This window comes from Pangasianodon hypophthalmus, chromosome 9, assembly GCF_027358585.1.
Source record: "Pangasianodon hypophthalmus isolate fPanHyp1 chromosome 9, fPanHyp1.pri, whole genome shotgun sequence".
NCBI classification, from domain to species: domain Eukaryota; kingdom Metazoa; phylum Chordata; class Actinopteri; order Siluriformes; family Pangasiidae; genus Pangasianodon; species Pangasianodon hypophthalmus.
Window position 1 is genome coordinate 14,890,754 of NC_069718.1, and position 18,347 is coordinate 14,909,100.

The following is an 18,347-nucleotide window of genomic DNA, read 5'->3' on the forward strand; positions in this document are numbered from 1 at the left end:
TATTCTTTTTTTATTACAAACAAACAAATTTAAGAAAATACATTAAGAAATACATTTCCAAGATTTAATTTTTAAAAAGTTGTAGCAATATCATGCTCCAAACAAAACTTTATTCCAGTACATTACAACAGTAGATGAAGAAAGAAAACTTATCAAGTATCTATTAAGCACCTAGCATTTAGCTCTAAAATAACCAATTATGTATGAGTAAGCACCGTCAGTCAAATAGTCTTCAATAATCTCAGCTCAGTCAAATAATCTTCTGAAGAAGCTCTTCTTAACTGGAGTCATTTTCAGGGTTATGGGGGCTTTGCGGTGCATTGTCTTCATTGGGACTCTTTTCAGAGGCATTATCTTGCGTGGAGGAGTCATTTCCTGCCTGGCAAGGCCTCCATGGTCCAGGCAATAGTACTTGCTGTTATCCTGAGAGAGGCGTAGTAGTAGACTCTCTGAGAGCTCCATACACTGAGCATGGACCCAGTGGCCACCTTCGCCTCTGGAACAGAAGATCATGGCTGGTCTGGTGAGCTCAGTGGAGTAGAAGGGCTCCCAGGTGTTGACGTCTACCTGACATGTGAGGCAGCACTTGATCCAGTAACCAGTCTGAGATTCATCTTCCTCATCTTCCTCATTGTAGGTGCCTCCCTCTCCATCACTGCTGTACTCCATCTCGTGAGGTTCACGCCCAAAATACAGTTCTTCTGAATCTTCTAGAGGTGCTGAATCCTCAAAATCAGTGGATTCTTGGCTGCATGTCTGGGTTGGATCCTCTCCATCTCCCTCCTGCTGGAAGCTTAATTGGTAAAAGTAATAGGCATCTGAAGGTGTGGGATTTGTCCCTGATGGTATAACAATTAATGCGCTCCGCTTTTCTAGGGTTCCACCAAACCAGGTAGGGCTTTGGTTGATCTCACTGCTCCACTCTGGAGGCTCTCTGGGCTCCATGCGTATCCCGACATCATCTAGTGCAACGTAGGTGCACAGCATTCTCTTTTGGGAATCTGACTGGTAACCACCAAGAATAATGTATTCGTGAGCAGGGCCTATGGGAATTGCAATGGCACTTGTGATGGAGAGACCATCATTAAGGATCTCACAAGAGAGTAGCGGACTGCCTAAAAGAAGCTCTACACGCAGCCTGAACAGGCGAGGCGGTCGGCAGTCAGTAGAGGCAATGTGGCCGCCCAAGAAGTAGACACAGTCCTCTCGTGCCAGTGCCAGGTGGAACGACTGGCCGTCAGTGAGCTCTGGGAGGGTGTGTGCTGAACAGCAGCCAAACTCCAGATCAATGAGGTAAATCTGGGGTGGACAGTCCACCATGCAGTTCCAGGTCTCTGTGGTTCTCTCAGCAGGAGGCATGTAGGATCTGCCACCAAACAGAACACAAGCAGATTTCCCTCTGCTGTGGACTACACTAAGGGTGTGGCCATACCGCGCTCCTGGAAGTTCACCGACCAACTCTTTCTCCTGGCATCTAAGTGTAACCTTCCGATTACATCCACGATTGTCAACACTAAGTATGTAGAGGCTTGGGGACAGCTCGTTGTTGGGTGTTCGGCCTCCGTGAATGAGGTAACACTCAGGGTTATCATTCTGAGGCTCTACGTGAGCAATTGCTGGGTAACGCAGAGGTGGGAGATAGCAAGAATTGTTGGAGAATGAGATGGCACGCAACTTGAGCTCCCCATTTTTGATGCGTACACCAAAGACACCTGTTGGGCAGGAACGTTTGGGCCATCCTTTCTGCCCAAAAAGATAAGCATCACCTTCTAGATGTAATAAGGAGCAGCCGGGCTGCAGAAGACTTGCACAGTTTATGGAAGTCAGGTGCTGCAAGGACATTTTTCTGCAGAGAGCTGTAGAGAGAAACGAAATGTCAGTTAATTTGTGATCTGCTCAAACTGAAATAGTGCCGGAATAACAAGCAGCATTTGCTAAACAATTCATCAAAAATGATGGAACTCTTGTTTTAAGTTGTTTCCCGGGACACTAAACACGGACGCACCATCCCGCCTTAAATGGTGTAGTTCTTTCCGCCTTCTTTTCTTCGAAGCTGGAGTTTAGACGCATCACTACCCAGTGTGCATTGCGCAACGCGGTTGCCTGAGGAACGTACGCTCTTTGGTAGGTTGGCTGTTCTCTCAGGTGCGAAGTGTTTGGTATTGTGTGTATTAGTATCTATTAACTTATTTATCCAGCAATTTTAAAATAATAAAATAGCGCAAATTAAGCATTTAACAAAGGAGTTGATTAGAAAACCTCTGAACCAGGGCGCAGTTAGCATGTTAGCTAGCGTAGCAACATCACAAACCGACAAGAAAGCCTAGCGTAGGCTTTTATTAGAGTAAATACGGTCTACTGTTAAAGATATACTTTCGTCAGATAACTCCAGTATTTGTACAAACAGCGAATATTATTTTTGACATTTAAATAGTTAAGTTATACAGCACAAAACTTTATCCACGTATTTCGTGTTTATTTAAGTTATTACCCAGATTTCCGACAAACGTCCAAGATATATTTTAATCTACCTTAATTCCCTTAATATATCGTCTTGTGAACGCCGTAAATACACATACAGCTAAGACATGGAGCCTATAGTTCACTCCTGGTCACGTGTTCTTACCTCGGACAGCGTAATCCTCAAGATCTTTGAAAAAATGAGAGCGTAAATGAAATCCAAAGTGTGGTTGCAGTAGTAGTGGTTCGTAAAGTATGTGTTTTAAGTATACAGTACAGCTAATTGTTAGTTTTGAGTGATGAAGAGCTGTGGAGCTTGTGAAGCTTGGTTGATTGTGATCAGAGTTTAATACTGAGGTCAACCGCCTGTGACTGTTAGCTTCAGCAGGTGTCTGAGCAAAACATCATCACATCAGGAGCACACTGAAATGAAAACAAGCTTGAAGCTAGTTCCACACTGGCAAATGTCAGAGTGCAAATATAACTGTGGAAACAATCAGACACATGCACAATAATAATGCAATAATAATAATAATAATAATAAGACATTTGAAATGAGATGAGAACTTGATAAGATAAACAGTGCAGAAGGAACTTACTGTACTTCATGGCAGGCAACTCATTTCACGGTAATCCCATGAAGATGTATATTTTCACTGAATTTCAGTGTTATTGGCACTATAGCATTAAAGTGTGACTGAATTATACACACATTTCATGTCAGACTGAATCTAGTGTGAGACACGTCTATCACTACGCATCATCAACTATAGGAAAAGAACGCTAACCTGATAAATGAGTAAATTTAGTTATACCACATTTAGATAAGATAAAACAAACTTTTGTTAATCCCTCATGGGGAAATCACAGTGTTAGAGCAGCATGATAGTACGAATATAACGTGAAAGGCTAGATAAATAAATATAAATATAACATTGTCAATATGGCAATACAAGAAAGGAATGTTAGCAGTATGTTATGTAGATATCAGAAACTGTGCAAAAACATAGAAGTGCTGGTGCAGTATATCAGAGGTCTGTCTATGGGGGAAAAAAAGCAAATAAGTGACTGCAGTATGAAATAGGTCTATATTTATGGTCAATAAGGGTACAAACAAAAAATGAGGGCAATATACCTTACAACTTCTTTTCCATATGTTTAAAAAGTACAAAGGTAAAGTACTGCCTAGGGCAGAGGTGGAGAAGGAATTGCCAGGGGAAGGGATGCGTGAGGGTTGAGGTGGAAAGTAGCAAAAGAATTAAATATTTAAAGAACTGTATCAGACCCGCCAACCTTTATGCATTTTGTGTAGCGACTTTGTATTTTAACATCATAGTACACTGGAACGCAAAAAGAGCTGTCTCCCCCCCGCCCCATAAAATGGGCAGATGAGAAGTACAAGTCTGGAATGATTGACAGTTGTGAAGGTGTTTTGAACTCTTCAGTATTAATGCTGCATTCGGAGCTCAGAATGACACTATTTTCGACTTCTGTGTATCTGAGCTGCAAAGTGGGGAAAAAACATGGACACCTCCATGTTCATCTTCTGTTAGCAACGAGCCAGCTGGCTAACTGTGATGAGTGATGCATATTTTTCTCCTCGAAACTGTGAACTGCATAGTCAGTGTTATAGATTTAACAAGCGAATATGTCTGCATATTGACTGATCTAAAGCAAAAACCTCTAGTCGAATGCAGCACAACTGTTACCCCTGGAAGCCCTGCCCCTTCCCCCATCTCACAGTCGACACGCTTTGCAGTGACTTAATGTTCCTGCAGCGCACTTGCTTTCGGTCACAGTAAATGGAGAATATTTTGAGTTAATTAATGTGAAATATAATCTATCAATGTGTAAGACTTACCTATCATAACATAAGTTAACTATATTTATAAGGGATGCTGCCGAAAACGGTCAAAAATACACTTTCCTTTTTTTAGTTGGGACTTTGGGGTGGGGTGGGGGGCAAATTCTCAGAAAACTGGGACTCATAGGGAAAAAGTTTGAATACTTAAGTTACTATACAACTACAGTTTGATAAAGCCTACCAGTGACTGTACAGTTTTAATATTGAATGAATGCAGGTACAGTGGCGGGATTGCTCACTTTTCATCCCTGAACAAGCAGAACAGTAGTGAGAGAGCTTGAAATGATCGAGAGAGACTAAAAGAGTTTAAGAAAGTGGGTAACAGCTGTTTTGAGGTAATTAGCATAATGTTTTTGTGTGTTTAGGGGCTGCCTGTGTATGTGTGTGTGTGTGTGTGTGTGTTTGGGGGAATGATCATGTGCAAAACAAAGTGCTGTAACCACTAGTGCCTGGAAAAGCGTTTGTGCTCAAAAACACAAACACTTGAGCACCTGCATCTCGGAGCTGCTGCTGAGTCGCAGGGCAAAAAAGAGTGGCTTAATTGACTCCTCAGTGCCTGACTCAGAAAAACATGATGGCTCTGGCTTCTTAATCAGCTGCGGAGATATATTTTAAATGTGTTTAAAATGCATGTACTGTCCTAACCCGGTCTTGCTGTGTAGCGTGAGCCTGTGTTTGTCTGTCCTCAAAGCAGGAAGGCACACTGCGACCCTGAAGGTGACGAACTCTTCGTGAGTGGGATGTAGAACAGTGCAGCGCAGGCCCGAGGCCATGCTGGTGAATTGTATTTATTAATTGATAGCACAAGGTAATTACACTGTAGTGTGCCACCTGTTTCCGTCCCTTGGAATGGTACACTAGCTTCCACCAAAGGAAGAGTTTGATAAACGACAGGGTGACAGCTCAGATGTTCTGATGATCATTTTGTGTGGTCGTTCATTACACTTTAATGCCATTGTAATCATCACCTCTCTCTACTAATTGTAATTGAACTGAACTTCGAAATAATAAGTTCACCTTAATCAGGGCTAATGTGGCTATAATGTGTATTATTATGTGATTAAGTGACCTAACAAGTAGCGCAGTCTAACTCTCTAATCATCTGTCTCACTTCTTTATTATCTCTGCAGCCACAGCTGCTTCCCTTCATATAAATTGCTCCTGGGTTGGTTTATTGTACAGCGTTTTAAAGATATTGATTTTTAAAAGATTTTGCTTTCTCTTGGGTATTGTAATTTCCCGTCTCTGTCTGTTGTCCTTGTAGGTTTGGCGAGATGCCTGGTTTACAAGATGATTCAGGTGCCGTTCCTCAATCCATGATGGAAGCTCTTGAGTCGTTCTGTAGCTTACCAGAGCAGTCATATGAGCAGTTCCTGTCCACCTTCACACACCTGAGCACAGGTCAGTCACTATAGATACCTCTTATGTAGAAAAATACCACACCAAAATAGCACATTAAGAAACCTTTTACACATTATTTCATAATTAATAGTCTTCTTGTCTCTGCTTTCTTCTCTGTTGCAGAGAACGTGACGGCTGGTTGTTTGAAGGTTCCTGAAGAAGAAAACAATACCTGTCTTGTAGAGCTGGACAGAAGAGACGGCGTGAACATGGACAGAAAGGTGAATGTACTGAATCTTAAAACGGCATGCAGAGATCAGGAGATACCTTCATGACAAACAAATGCCATATTTAAGTGTCTGGCCAAACTGCAGTGCCACATTTGGAAACCTTTGCGTTCGATGATACTTTTATTGTATATTTATTCAATAACATTATTTAACAAGGAAGATGAGGGGAAATTAAACATTTGATGCAAAAATTATATTTTAGCGTCCATCCACCGAGCTGCCTGTTTCTGTAAATAGCAATAGAATCAAATAAATATATGTTATGTTATAAAGTGATACATGCGGTATGTAAGGAATAAAACAAAATTGATTATTTTCCAACAACATCACGTCCTGAAATGATTCATTCCTCTTATGCCACAGCAATTCATCAACGCTAACAATATTTATTTTTTTAAGAATATATATTTATATTCTTACCCATTTATAGTTACATTTAATGTTGTGGAACATCCTTGAAACAAGTTAGTTCCTGTTATCACTCGTGTTTTAGCAGCACCAGTCTTTTTGTAACATGCTATAAAGCGCTGACAGTGGAGACAAAAATTCTAAATAAACACACAGAAAATGATCAACAATGACATGTTATTTATTTATTTATTTTTAAAGAAATCTGCTTATATGGAGCATCTGCCATACAATTCTCTGTTTAATTTGTTACTATAGAAACAATGACATATTAGAACAATATAAAACTGCAATAATAAACTACTGTCAAAGCCATGTTGCCATAGAAACTTAATTAGCACCTTTTTACCAATCAGAATTGAGAATTCAACAGCGCTGTGGTAATAAGTGTCATAATTTATCATGGTATCAAAATTATATAAACATACACTCTATGACCAGAAGAATGTGAACACCTGACCGTCACACCCATGTGTGGTTCTTCCCCAACCTGTTGTTGCCACAAAGTTGGAAGCACACAATTGTATAGAATTTCTTTGTATCCTGTAGTATTATAGTTTCCTTTCACTGGAACTAAGGGCCTAAACCTGTTCCAGCATGACAGTACCCCTGTGCACAAAGTGAGGTCCATGAAGACATGGTTTGCCAAGGTTGGAGTGGAAAAACTCGAGTGTCCTGCACAGAGCCCTGATCACTGGACACCTTTGGGATGAAGTGGAACTCTGACTGCACCCAAGACCTCCTCACCCAACATCAGTGCCTGACCTCACTAATGCTCTTGTGGCTGAATGAACACAAATCCCCACAGCCAGACTCCAAAATCTAATGGAAAGACTTCCCAGAAGAGTGGAGGTTATTATAAGAGCAATTTGGATTTTCAAAAAGCACATATGGGTGTGAGGGTCAGGTATCCACAAACCTTTGGCCATATAATGTATTTCAGATCAGCCTCTTAAGCCAAGCCCACTTTATTGTCTCAGCTGATGTTCACCTGTGCGGGGGCATCATTTGGTTGTGGCATGGTGTAGATCAAACTATAAAAAGTCATGAGGCTAGATGTTCCTTCGTGTTTTTGGCTAAATGAGCATTGTGGGAGACTGATATTAAAGCATGTTGTTTACCTGCCAGGCCGACATAACTAACTTTGCGCATGTAATGGGTGCAGTATTGGTTAGCCAGCCTTACCCTGTAATAACGGGGGAAAAAAACAGCCTCTTTAAACACAAATATTTCCAATATATCTGGCTGCTTTATCTGCTCAATTATTTTACTATTTAATTTGCAGTATTCTAGTTAATAATGTGCTGAAATCTAAAAATCTGCTGGTGCTGCTTGTTGCTTTGTTATCAAGGCATTTAATAGCAGCAGGTGGCTTTAGTTTTGGATACTATAATTGATTTGTGCTCACACCTTAAATGTCCATCTCGGCTTTCTGTAATATTGGTTTAGAATAATGAAATCAACCATCTTTATTCAGCTGTAAGCATCTAATGTTACAAATTGTCTGTTTTAATTTATTTAAATAGTTGTATTGGCTGTCACATTGTCAGGAATAAGAATTTGAATGTCTCTGTTGTTAATTGACACCACCGTGTGTGTGTGTAAAACAGAAATAAAGTTAAGATTCCACAGGCTACACAGTTAGAAGAGTCATGGCCAGTAATTAAACAGCATCAGACAGTACAGAATGGTGACAAGTAATAGATAGACAATAGTGTGGGTCATACTGAGACATAAAAGATTACTTTTTCATTTATTCATTTATTAATATTCATCATATAAACAAGTAGAACATGCAATACTCAGACAGTAACTTGAGCTGAGAATTGAACCAGGGACCCTGTAGCTATGAGGCATCAATGCTATACGTGGTGCCCATTAAACATTGAACAGTACAAATGGCTTGCTGTGGTTATGTACACTGGAGGAGGACTTGTGGTAAAAAAGACTACATAAATAAGACACTGTCCCGTAGGTGTGTGAAGTAGCTGCTCTGGTACCATTTGCTGAACAGCAACAACATGAAGAACTTCTGATTGGGCTGCTCCTGATATTCCTGTGATGACACTGTGTGTCTTTTACTGCCATACTGAGGACACTTTCTACAGTAGCTGTGGAAACAGTGAAAGGTTCAGGAAGACAGATTAGCTTGTTGAATCTTTCTAGGGAGTAGCGTATATGGACAAGGTGAGGTCCTTCGAGATATAAATCTGCTACTTGAAGTTGGCAGCCCTCTCAGTGGCAGACCTGCAAAGGCAGGTAATAGTCTGTCTGCTTTCTCCTAAAGTCAACAACAAATTAATTGGTTTTCTGAACATTTAAGGAGAGAACGTTGTCTGTGTGCCAGGCAGTAAGAAGGTCAAGTTTGTCCTTGTAAGCTGAATATCAGCACCATGACAGCAGTGTCCTAAGAGAACCTCATGACAATGTTGGCACTGTCTAACAACATCGTATTGAGTGACTAGAAAGTACAGGACCTGGGAGTTCATGTGCTGGGGATGATACGATAGGTGATTTGCAGCATGAGCAATTTGCATTTGATTTGGGGTTAAATCAATTTGCAGCTGGATGGACAAAAGAACAAACAAACGAACAAACAAAATGCAAGAGCAAAACACAGAGAGGCCATAGTGAGGACTACAGGACTACAGATCTACCTACAGAACCTCAGTAATCCTCTTCAAAGTCAAAATCTAATTTCCTGTCTTCATGTACACACACGCACAAACTCGCTCCAACACTTCGAACAAATGGACTACCTCCAGCAATACCGTTCTGAACGGTACCTAAGACCCCTTGCTGTGTTGCATATTGATCTCTCCAGTGTTCTGGTTAGCAGGACATCAATTGGTGTCAATACCATCCTGTACTTGCAGTGCTAGACATGTCAATGCAGAGAAGGCTGGTGCCATATTTAGCTGTTAGAACCAGAGTGAGATAAACCTGCTCAGTAAGATCAACAGTCCCAGTGCTGCAGTGCTGTTGAGTTTAAACATATAAATAGAGTAAAGGAATGCTATTGATTATGGTTGCATGTGCACGTTTAGCTCATATTGAGTGCAGTCACACTTACTGAGACTTCTGAATTAACTAGTTACCGTTTTTCGTGCAGATGAATTTTATCCCTGATAATGGATGTGAGCATGTAAAGATATAATGTAATCGTTGAATTGCGCAGTGTTGCCGAGTCAACTGTCAATAGCTTCTTTGTTGTATTTTCTTTGGTGCCTTTTTTGTTGTTGTCAGATTGAATGGATCAAAAGCTTTTCAAAATGCAGCATCTGGAAGATCTGTTATCTATTTTCCACATGCTAAACATTTTCACTTTGATCACTAACTGTTAAATATCTGTTAATACCTTCATAAACTGTGAATCGTTGTTATCTCCTCTAACACACACATTTATTTAGAATGGAAATGCATTTAATAAAAAAACAGTTATCTACTATTTTTCATGCAGTACTGGCTTGATCTGTTTGTAAATGATTGATACAGATATGACTTTTATTCAGTAGGATTGTTAATGCTGTGTTACCCTGTACACAAAACACCTACTCAAGTGTACACATCTACACAACTTTCAGTGATATTATAGTGTGTGGTGCTGTACATACTTATACATACACGACAGTATAACCAGAAAGAGAAATGAAAGACCTAAGAAAGGTGTAGGAATAAAGTCCTGTTAATGCAGAGTGTGTTTGCAGTGGACAGACTCTTTCTTTAGCTCGACCTGTGAAGATAAAGGCAGTATCTTTTCACACACACATTTGTCATGGCTAAATTGGCACAGTAAGGGTGTTTACACTTTAATAATATGATAATGATCAGATTTAGACTCATTACTCAAGTATCAAGATGCGCTGATATCTAAAATTAAAACTAAGGCTGTTGTCTGATTAAAGCCACCTGGATTTACCTAGAATACTCAGTGCATATAAACAGGTAAACAGATATCTGTTGTTTTCTACATCAGTGCATGTGTGGAAACTTGGATGAAAAAAAAGATAGTTTACATAGTCACCAGTGCTCAACAAGAAATGATGGATTTGCTTCATTCTGTTGCTCAGAAGGTGTTGATTAATTTCCCGTACCAATGCAGCTTTGGTAGTAGGTCTGGCTGCAAGGTTTATATTAATGCACTCATTCTAATATGTTATAGTTTCTGTAGTAGCAACATAGACAGTTGGATGGACACTATGCGTAAACACATATTAAAAAATTGTGGAATGGCTATTTATACACTCCTGGGCAAAAAAAATGGCAAAATATTAAGCTTTTAATGGTCTTAACAACAAATCATTGGTCAGAAAATTTGCAAGAATTAAACAAATACTGTAGATCTCTCCCTGCTCTATCAATCCTGGTTCCATTTATGAGCTTGTAATCAGGCCCTTGATGGGCTGCATCAGGTGTAGCAGATAACCAAATAATGACTAATCTTTTAAGGAAAAAAAAAAAAAACAAAAAACATCCCAGAAGATATTTTTGGAAACTTTTGTACACCAAGATATGAGTTAGATTGAATTTTACATCAGGCATTTTAATCATTATCGTGATTTTACCTTTGCATACAAGAAGACTGTATAAGAGAATTTCCCCGTTTTTAGCTTTTCCCCAAACAGTTCACTGCAGCAAAAGTAAACGAGCAAATGGTGCAGCACCGTTTACATTCTTCAGCACTGTTTGTCCTGATCAAAATGAGTGTCTGCTATAAGGTATTTAAGACCGAATATTTTCAAAGACAAATGAAGAAATATCTTTAGCACTGCTGTGCCCTTCTCTGCATAATGTCTTTAAACTTCCACAGCTTCCAAGATCCAAGAGCAAACCTGTGTCACGACCGTTTCACCATTTTCACCCATACAAAAGACCTTAGCAGACATTTCACACCAGATCGACTAGATGAACCAAAGCCGCTGTGGGTTGGAGAAGACCGGCAAAGAGCTCAGTGCCATTGCTCTTTGAAGGAACGGATACATAACAAACACCTGAATAATAATAATAATAATAATAATAATAATTATTATTATTATTATTATTGTTATTATTATTCTTATTATTATGACTACTACCTTTAAGGAGAGTAGGGGAGGTGTGATAGTATGTGCAGACGGGGACTGTAGCAATCTCGAAAGCTCAGCTGGTTGGTGGGTTTTTAAGTGATTGTGCAGTAATGCACAGTAAACAGTTAAAAAAGTTTTTTATTTCTTTTATTTTCACCAGGTTGACACAGAGGAAGAGACTGAAGACTTGCATAACACAAAAGGTAAAGTATAGTTTATCTTAAGATGTGTGCAATACATCACAGTGTGTTGTATTAAAAGTAAGAATGCTAATTTATTCAAAAACAAGACGTGGGTACATTAATCTTGTTTTACTTAGGGCAGTCTGGATATCATTCGGTTGTCTATCAAACGCACTGTGCTGTAGCTTTAATTTGAATGCGCTTATGCATATTTTATGTTCAGTCAAAAAATGTGGTTTGGATATTTATAGATACACTGCATGGCGCTGCAATAAAGTGATCATATACAGTAATTGCATAGGCAGTAATGTGCACATATAAAAAGCATTTGTGGGTTAACCTTACATTTAATATGGTTTATTGAGAATCATGTGTGCACTATTTTGGCCATCCAATTTAATTGTATTACTATTTATTATGCATATTGAGTCCCTGCAAATTATGAGTGACTGGTCGGTTCTTAGAGAAGAGGCTAGCAGCTTTACTGGCATACTCTAATATGCTCACCGAGCAGGTCTATAATGAGAGAGAACATGCATCAGCCCTGCTATTCATCTCCATGAGCCTCTGCTTTAGTGCTAATGACCTCTAATTAAAGAAAGCAGGGCCACAGAAACCAAGCAAAAAAGCGGACGCTCATAGTGAGGAGGACTCTCAGTGCACACAGAGGCAGGTTTCTCTAGGATGTTAGGGTAAAAGATAGGGATGAGTCAGGGAATATTAAAAGATGATATCAGACTGTGTGAAAACCACAAGGTGTGGCATTTTGGATGTCAGTCAAAGGCAGTGAATATCAGGAAAACAGTCTGAACTTCACACTAATTAGTATGAGTAATTATGCAGCTACTGTGATATGTAAAATATCAGAGAGCGAGAAAGCAAGAGAGAATGAGTGCAGAGCTCGGCCTGACACAGAACACTGTGTAATTACCCTTATGGCAAGGTTCAGTGACACATGGTTGGCATACAGATCCTAAACCAGGTTGGGAACTAGGTGCCCTGACAAGCGTCTGGGCCAGCTGGAGCAAGATTCCCAGGAATTCATGGGTTGCATTTGATTCCTCCAGCTGTTTACAGGCAATGAAGGCTTTATGAGACGACATAACAGCAGCTTTTCTGATTCATTAGTAGAATGAAGATTCTTCCTCTGTTGCTTTATTGTGATTGTTAATGACTTTGCTTTAGTGATGCTGTAGTATCAATACAAGCAGCCCAGAGAAGAGAAATGTGGATATAACCAACCAGTGTTTATGTACCCAAGGGTCGCATACACACACACACACACACACACACACACACACACACACACACAGATGCTTGCTTCTCTCTCAGCAAAAAATATGACATTCACTGGGTGAGTAATTAGCTTTAATTACGCTTTAATTAAGATCAGCATTGCTTACACTCCTGCCAAGCGTTCTCACACAGCAGCACACACACAGACACATATAGATGCTCTGAGAAGGAGTGCAACAGGATGAGAGGATGGCTTGTGTATGTGATGTGTCTGGGTGAAATCTTCATGGCTGTTAAGTGCAGATACATCATTTTGAAATAACATACAGCACACATAAAGTATGTCAGCATCTCAGTAGTCCTGCCATAAAACCTCAACAGTGTGTGTGTGTAATTTCACATGCAATGAAATTACAGTCCCCTCCAAAAGTATTGAAACAGCAAGGCCAATTCAGTTGTTTTTTACTATACACTGAAGACATTTGATTTTGAGACCAAAAGATGAATATGAGACAATAGATCAGAATTTCATCTTTCATTTCCTGATATTTACATCTAGATGTGTTAACTTAGAACATGGCACCTTTGGTGGCAGGTCACCCAATTTTTTCGTGAGCAAAAGTATTGAAACAAATAGTCTTAAAGTAAATAATACTTAATATTTGGTTGCATATCCCTTGCTTTTTTTTACCACAGCTTTTTTTCAGTTGTTGTTTGTTTTGGGGGGTTTCTCCCTTCAGTCTCATCTTCAGGAGGTGAAATGCAAGTTCAGTTGGGTTAAGGTTTGCTGATTGACGTGGCCAGTCTAAAACTTTCCACTTTTCCCCCTGATGAAATCCATGCCTGACTGGCTACAACAGTTGCCATTTAATGCTTAACCATTAATGACAAGTTTATGGCTATAAATAAGATAATTTGTAATGGTTCTGTTTTGTTTTTGTAGTGGCGTTTCACAGTATCACTTCTGCCTAATGGCACAGACTGAACAGATGAGATGCATCTGTTTTGAATCTGACACAGAGAGAACTTTATCCATTTGTATTTAAATATTTGTCATTGTTGACATTTTTAAAGCAAGATATGTCAGTTTGTTAATGAGACAAGACCGGGTAAATACAATGAAAAATATATTAAGTTCTGTGAAAACTCTCCCCTTTCTTATGTCTGTAGCCAGTAGTCTGACTATAGTCTTCAGTCCAATGGGCTGCCTTCAGCTAAATAATCTAAATAATCAGATAAACCACGGCAGAGGATGTACCAGAAACTGAGTTGAACTATATGCATTTTTTTCATATGTTTATTGACACTGTTGCAGTATTTTTTTTAAGCACTCGGGTTATTTAGCTGAAATACTTAGCTGGGTCTGCATCGGAAACTGCCTGTTGACGACTCCCCTGCTCAATGCTCATTTTTAGTCTTACTTATTTTGTTGAATATACTTGTTTTCTTGTAAATATGGTGCATGTTTAACATGTTTTTTAAGCAGCTCAGCTTTTTATAATGACATGCATGCATATGCACATGCAGTATGTTATTAATGTTGTCCTTTTGCTGTTAGATGCGTGTGTGCTTCCTGGAGAGGTTGAGGAAGATTTGCCGTTATACACTCCTGCTTTCTGTCACCTCACACAGCTTGAGCTCTCGTCTACTGACATGGACCATAGGACACACACTCCACCAAGCAGCACAGAGAGCCAGGTATACAAACAATTAATCACTTATGACTTGCCCAAACACACTCTATAAATTCATATGTTCCTTTAGAGTTACACACACTCAAATCAATCCAATAATAGGCTTTCATCAGATAGTAAATAGCATGGAAGTGAAATGCCAATTTAACTAATTTGATTTAAACTGCTTGAATTGGGTTCAAGCAATGTAATTTGGTTAATTGCATAAACATGCAGTGAAATTAGAGCAAAGCTTGCGTTTCATGTTTAAATATGCAGAGCTGTGACATCATTTTCTCTCCCCAGAGCGAAACTGAGGAGGTTGTGCCTTTCAGTCTGGATGACACCTTCGATTATGACAATGTTGCGCTGTCTCACAAGTATCCTGTCATATCTAGCAACTGTGGATCATCATGACCTGTAAGTGCCCACACTTGAACACAATTTGGATCAAATGTAACAGCTCCGTAGCTGCCAAGTAAATGCTAAAAAAGATATTTACAATGCATATTAAAGGAGAACACGTCGTGCTGTGTTTTTGAGCACACTGAACTGTGGCATATCTTTTCTGGATATCCTTTTTTTTTTTTTTTTTTTTTTTCCCCAACAACCATTCAGCCAATAAAAGGGCGTTTTGACGTGTTGCTGCTCTAATCGTGTGTATTAGCACAGGGCATTTTCAACAAAAACCCATCTGTACATAAAAAGGCCCAGGGCACTGCAAACAGCCAGAGTATAACAGCAATGTCACTTTTCTGTGTGCGAGAAACTGTAGCTGCTTCTTTGGGCGACCCACTGAGTACACTCTTGGGAGAGCAATTAAGTACATGCCGTTACAGGATGCATCATACTGTGCTTTATTCACTGGAACAAAACGCTATAAGATTTTTTTTTTTCCCGTTTCCCCTTTGTAAGCATTTGAAAACCAGATTAAAAGCCACGTATTTCAGTCTGTGAATCAAAGGTGCCCTTTTATTCCTGGTTTTGCTTTTTATGACATTTTAAAGAAATTATAAAAATATCTATTATTGAGTAGTATGTGTTATTTCACACTGTGTTCTGTAATTTATCCACCCTTACATACGTGGCTTTTTTTTTTCCTTTTAACCTTTTAGAGTATTTGAGAGGTGTCAGGAATTCAAGAAAGGTAGCTGAACTATGACTGTTCATTTACTTCTCTAAAACATTAAGAAGATTGTGTGCATATTTCAGCTGCCTGCTCTGTCTGTGGCTGTGCATTTTTAATGCCCTTTGCCGTCATCTCGCATTTAATTGGTGGGTGGAAGTGTTGGAACATGCCGGAAAGGAACAAGACCTTTTCAGCATACAGAGACACTCTGTTACACAGTTTGAAATCAGACGTTAGTAGAAAAATAGCTGAGATGAATAGCTGAGACACTGTATTTGCAGTGTTATGCCTGTGTAGTGCAAAGCTGGAATGTTGCCATCATTGCTATCATACCTTAATTTGTATTGATGAACTTGTATGTATAACATGTTAGACAAAACTCCTTCATCAGCTGTGCAAGCAAAGTGCTTCTAAAGCTGTAGGAGTTGAAAGCAGTTGATATTCAGAATGATATAGTAGCTGTTGTCAAAACATGACATTCATTCCATAGAGTTCCAAAGCTCTGTGAGTGTAGATGAGCTCTTTTTTCTCAAGTTCTCTTAATTCATTGCACGTAATTCTATGTTCACGGCTGTTGAAGTGCCTCGCCACTGGAAAGGAGAAATCCTTCATTCTAATGGTAGAAATCTGCTCGACAAAATGATCAGCCAGTCTTCTCTTGGTTTTTCCAAATCGATTGCATCTCTTACAGGGGAGATTATAAACAACTCCTGCTGTGATGGATGAAGAGTGATGGGTCAATAAAACTGATCATTGGCTGGCCATTTAATTGGCCATTTAATTAAAAAAAATGTGATCTCAGTGACTGCTGATCTCCTGGATTTTTTACACATTTTTTTCCCTGCATCATTCTGTGTAAAACTCTAGAGACTGTTGTGTGAAAATCCTAGGAAATCAGCGTTTTGTTGAAACATGTCATGATCAGAGTCACAAGGTCACACTTTCATCCCAATCTGATGTTTGATGTGAACATTAACTGAAGCTCTTGACCTGTTTCTGCATGAATTTCTGCATTGCACTGCTGCCACATGATAGGCTGATTGAATAATTGCAAGAACGAGCAGGTGTAAAGGTGACACAACATGTTGAACCTTGAGGCAGATGGGCTCAGCGGACGAACACATCGGATTCCAGTCCTGTCAGGCAAGAACAGGAACCTGAGGCTACAGCGGGCATGGGCTCAATGAAACTGGACATATGAAGACTGGAAAAACGTTGCCTGGTCTGCTTTCTGCTGTGATTTGCAGGTGAAAGGGTCAGAAATCATCAACAGCATGAATCTATGGATCCAACCTGCTTTGTGTCAGCAGTTCAGGCTGGTAGTGATGGTGTAATTGTGAGGGAAATGTTTTCATGCATGCATTTGGCTTCTTAGTAAAAATTGAGCAACATTTCAATGCCATGGTCTATCTGAGTATTGTTGTTGGCCATGTGCATCCATTTATCATTTCCCCATCCAGCATAATAAAGTGCCATGTCACAGTGATAATGAGTTATGAGTTCAGTGTACTTCAGTGGCCTTCCCAGTCACCAGAACTAAATTCTGTAGAGCACCTTCAGGATGTGGTGGAAGGGGAGATTCGTAGTTTGAATGTGCAGCAACTAACATATACGGTGGGATTCAAAAGTCTGAGACCATTAGTGGAAATGTTTCTGTTTTGCATTCTTTTCTGATTTAATACAACACTTTTCATTACAAATTATATTATTGACCACAACTTGATTGAAAGGTAGAATCTTTGAAATATTTACATGAATTTCAGAGTTTCTTAGCATTTGGTATGTCCCCTTTTTGCTTTAGTGACAGTGTGTGCTCGAGCTGGCATGGACTACACAAGATTGTGCAAAACCTTATGATCCATTTTAGATCAAATCCATCAGAGTGTCGTCTGAACATGTGCTTCAATAGAAGAGATTAGACAGGAGGAAAAACTGACCTTTGGTACAAAGCAGATAAGTTTCAAGCTTTAAGTTTATTTGTCATGTGCACAAAATGTAGAGCTTTGAGGCTCGGGTAAGCTACAGCTGTGCAATACAAAAAATATACATAAGAAGATAAGGGGGAAGGAGAAGAAGAAAGTGGGGAAAAGAGATTATTTACAAATACAATATATATACAAAATATGCAGAATATATTAGGGAACTGGTATGTATGCCTAGTAAGTATGAAGGTAAAGTGCAGATCCTAACTGTAAAGACTGGGATATGTGCATTCACAGTATGTGAGCAAGAGTGCAAAAGGTAGTAAAATCAATAGTAGCTGTGTGCAGCTGTAGTGTCTGAGTAGACCTCTATAGACATAGTATAAAAAGCAGAAGAGGCAGCAGTACAAAGTAGCATTTTAAAAAAAAGTGCAATAAATTAAATGTAGTAGTATATGTAGTGTGTAATAAATATGATCACTATATTGCACAGATACTGGACTGAGTTTTTAGCAGCAGTAAAGTGGTAATATTGCCCTTTGAAATATTGCAACATGCCCAAAAGTGACAGAAACATGTGAAGAGATTGTCCATGAGTGTCTGTGAACCGTTAGTTAGGTGACCAGTGTGTGGGAGTAAGGGTGTGGGTGGTAGTGGAGGCATGAGTGTAAGAGCGCTAGAAGGAAAAATGACTGGATTACAGTTTATTCAGGATCCTGATGGCCTGCAGGTAGAAACTAGCTAGCATGGTCAATATCACAAATTTGCTTACATTT

The 18,347-nt window shown here is 39.4% G+C and overlaps 2 protein-coding genes across 6 annotated transcripts in view; one reads left to right on the forward strand and one right to left on the reverse strand.

The window, feature by feature from the left end:
* rag2 (recombination activating gene 2) lies at positions 1-2,789 on the reverse strand. Its single transcript, XM_026919500.3, has 2 exons — positions 2,627-2,789; positions 1-1,856 (listed from the first exon to the last, which is right to left on the reverse strand). The coding sequence occupies exon 2, from the start codon at positions 1,840-1,842 to the stop codon at positions 247-249; it is 1,596 nt and encodes a 531-aa protein (XP_026775301.1). The 5' UTR covers positions 1,843-1,856; positions 2,627-2,789; the 3' UTR covers positions 1-246.
* iftap (intraflagellar transport associated protein) overlaps positions 2,056-18,347 on the forward strand; it is a 26,521-nt gene continuing 10,229 nt past the window's right edge. The window contains exons 1-7 of one of the 5 annotated variants that reach the window (XM_053237124.1): positions 2,076-2,124; positions 5,016-5,101; positions 5,589-5,725; positions 5,849-5,946; positions 11,590-11,632; positions 14,406-14,545; positions 14,827-14,940. In XM_053237124.1, the coding sequence (XP_053093099.1) occupies positions 5,599-5,725; positions 5,849-5,946; positions 11,590-11,632; positions 14,406-14,545; positions 14,827-14,937 (519 nt within the window). In that variant the 5' untranslated portion in view covers positions 2,076-2,124; positions 5,016-5,101; positions 5,589-5,598 and the 3' untranslated portion in view covers positions 14,938-14,940. Of the gene's footprint in view, positions 2,125-5,015; positions 5,133-5,588; positions 5,726-5,848; positions 5,947-11,589; positions 11,633-14,405; positions 14,546-14,826; positions 14,941-18,347 lie in introns of those variants that run through there. The other 4 variants (XM_026919503.3, XM_026919504.3, XM_026919502.3 and 1 more) reach the window with 4 other exon arrangements.

Coding starts and splice junctions, on each gene's coding strand:
- rag2 (XM_026919500.3), bottom strand. CDS start 1,842: ATGTCCTTGCAGCACCTGACTTCCATAAACTGTGCAAGTCTTCTGCAG.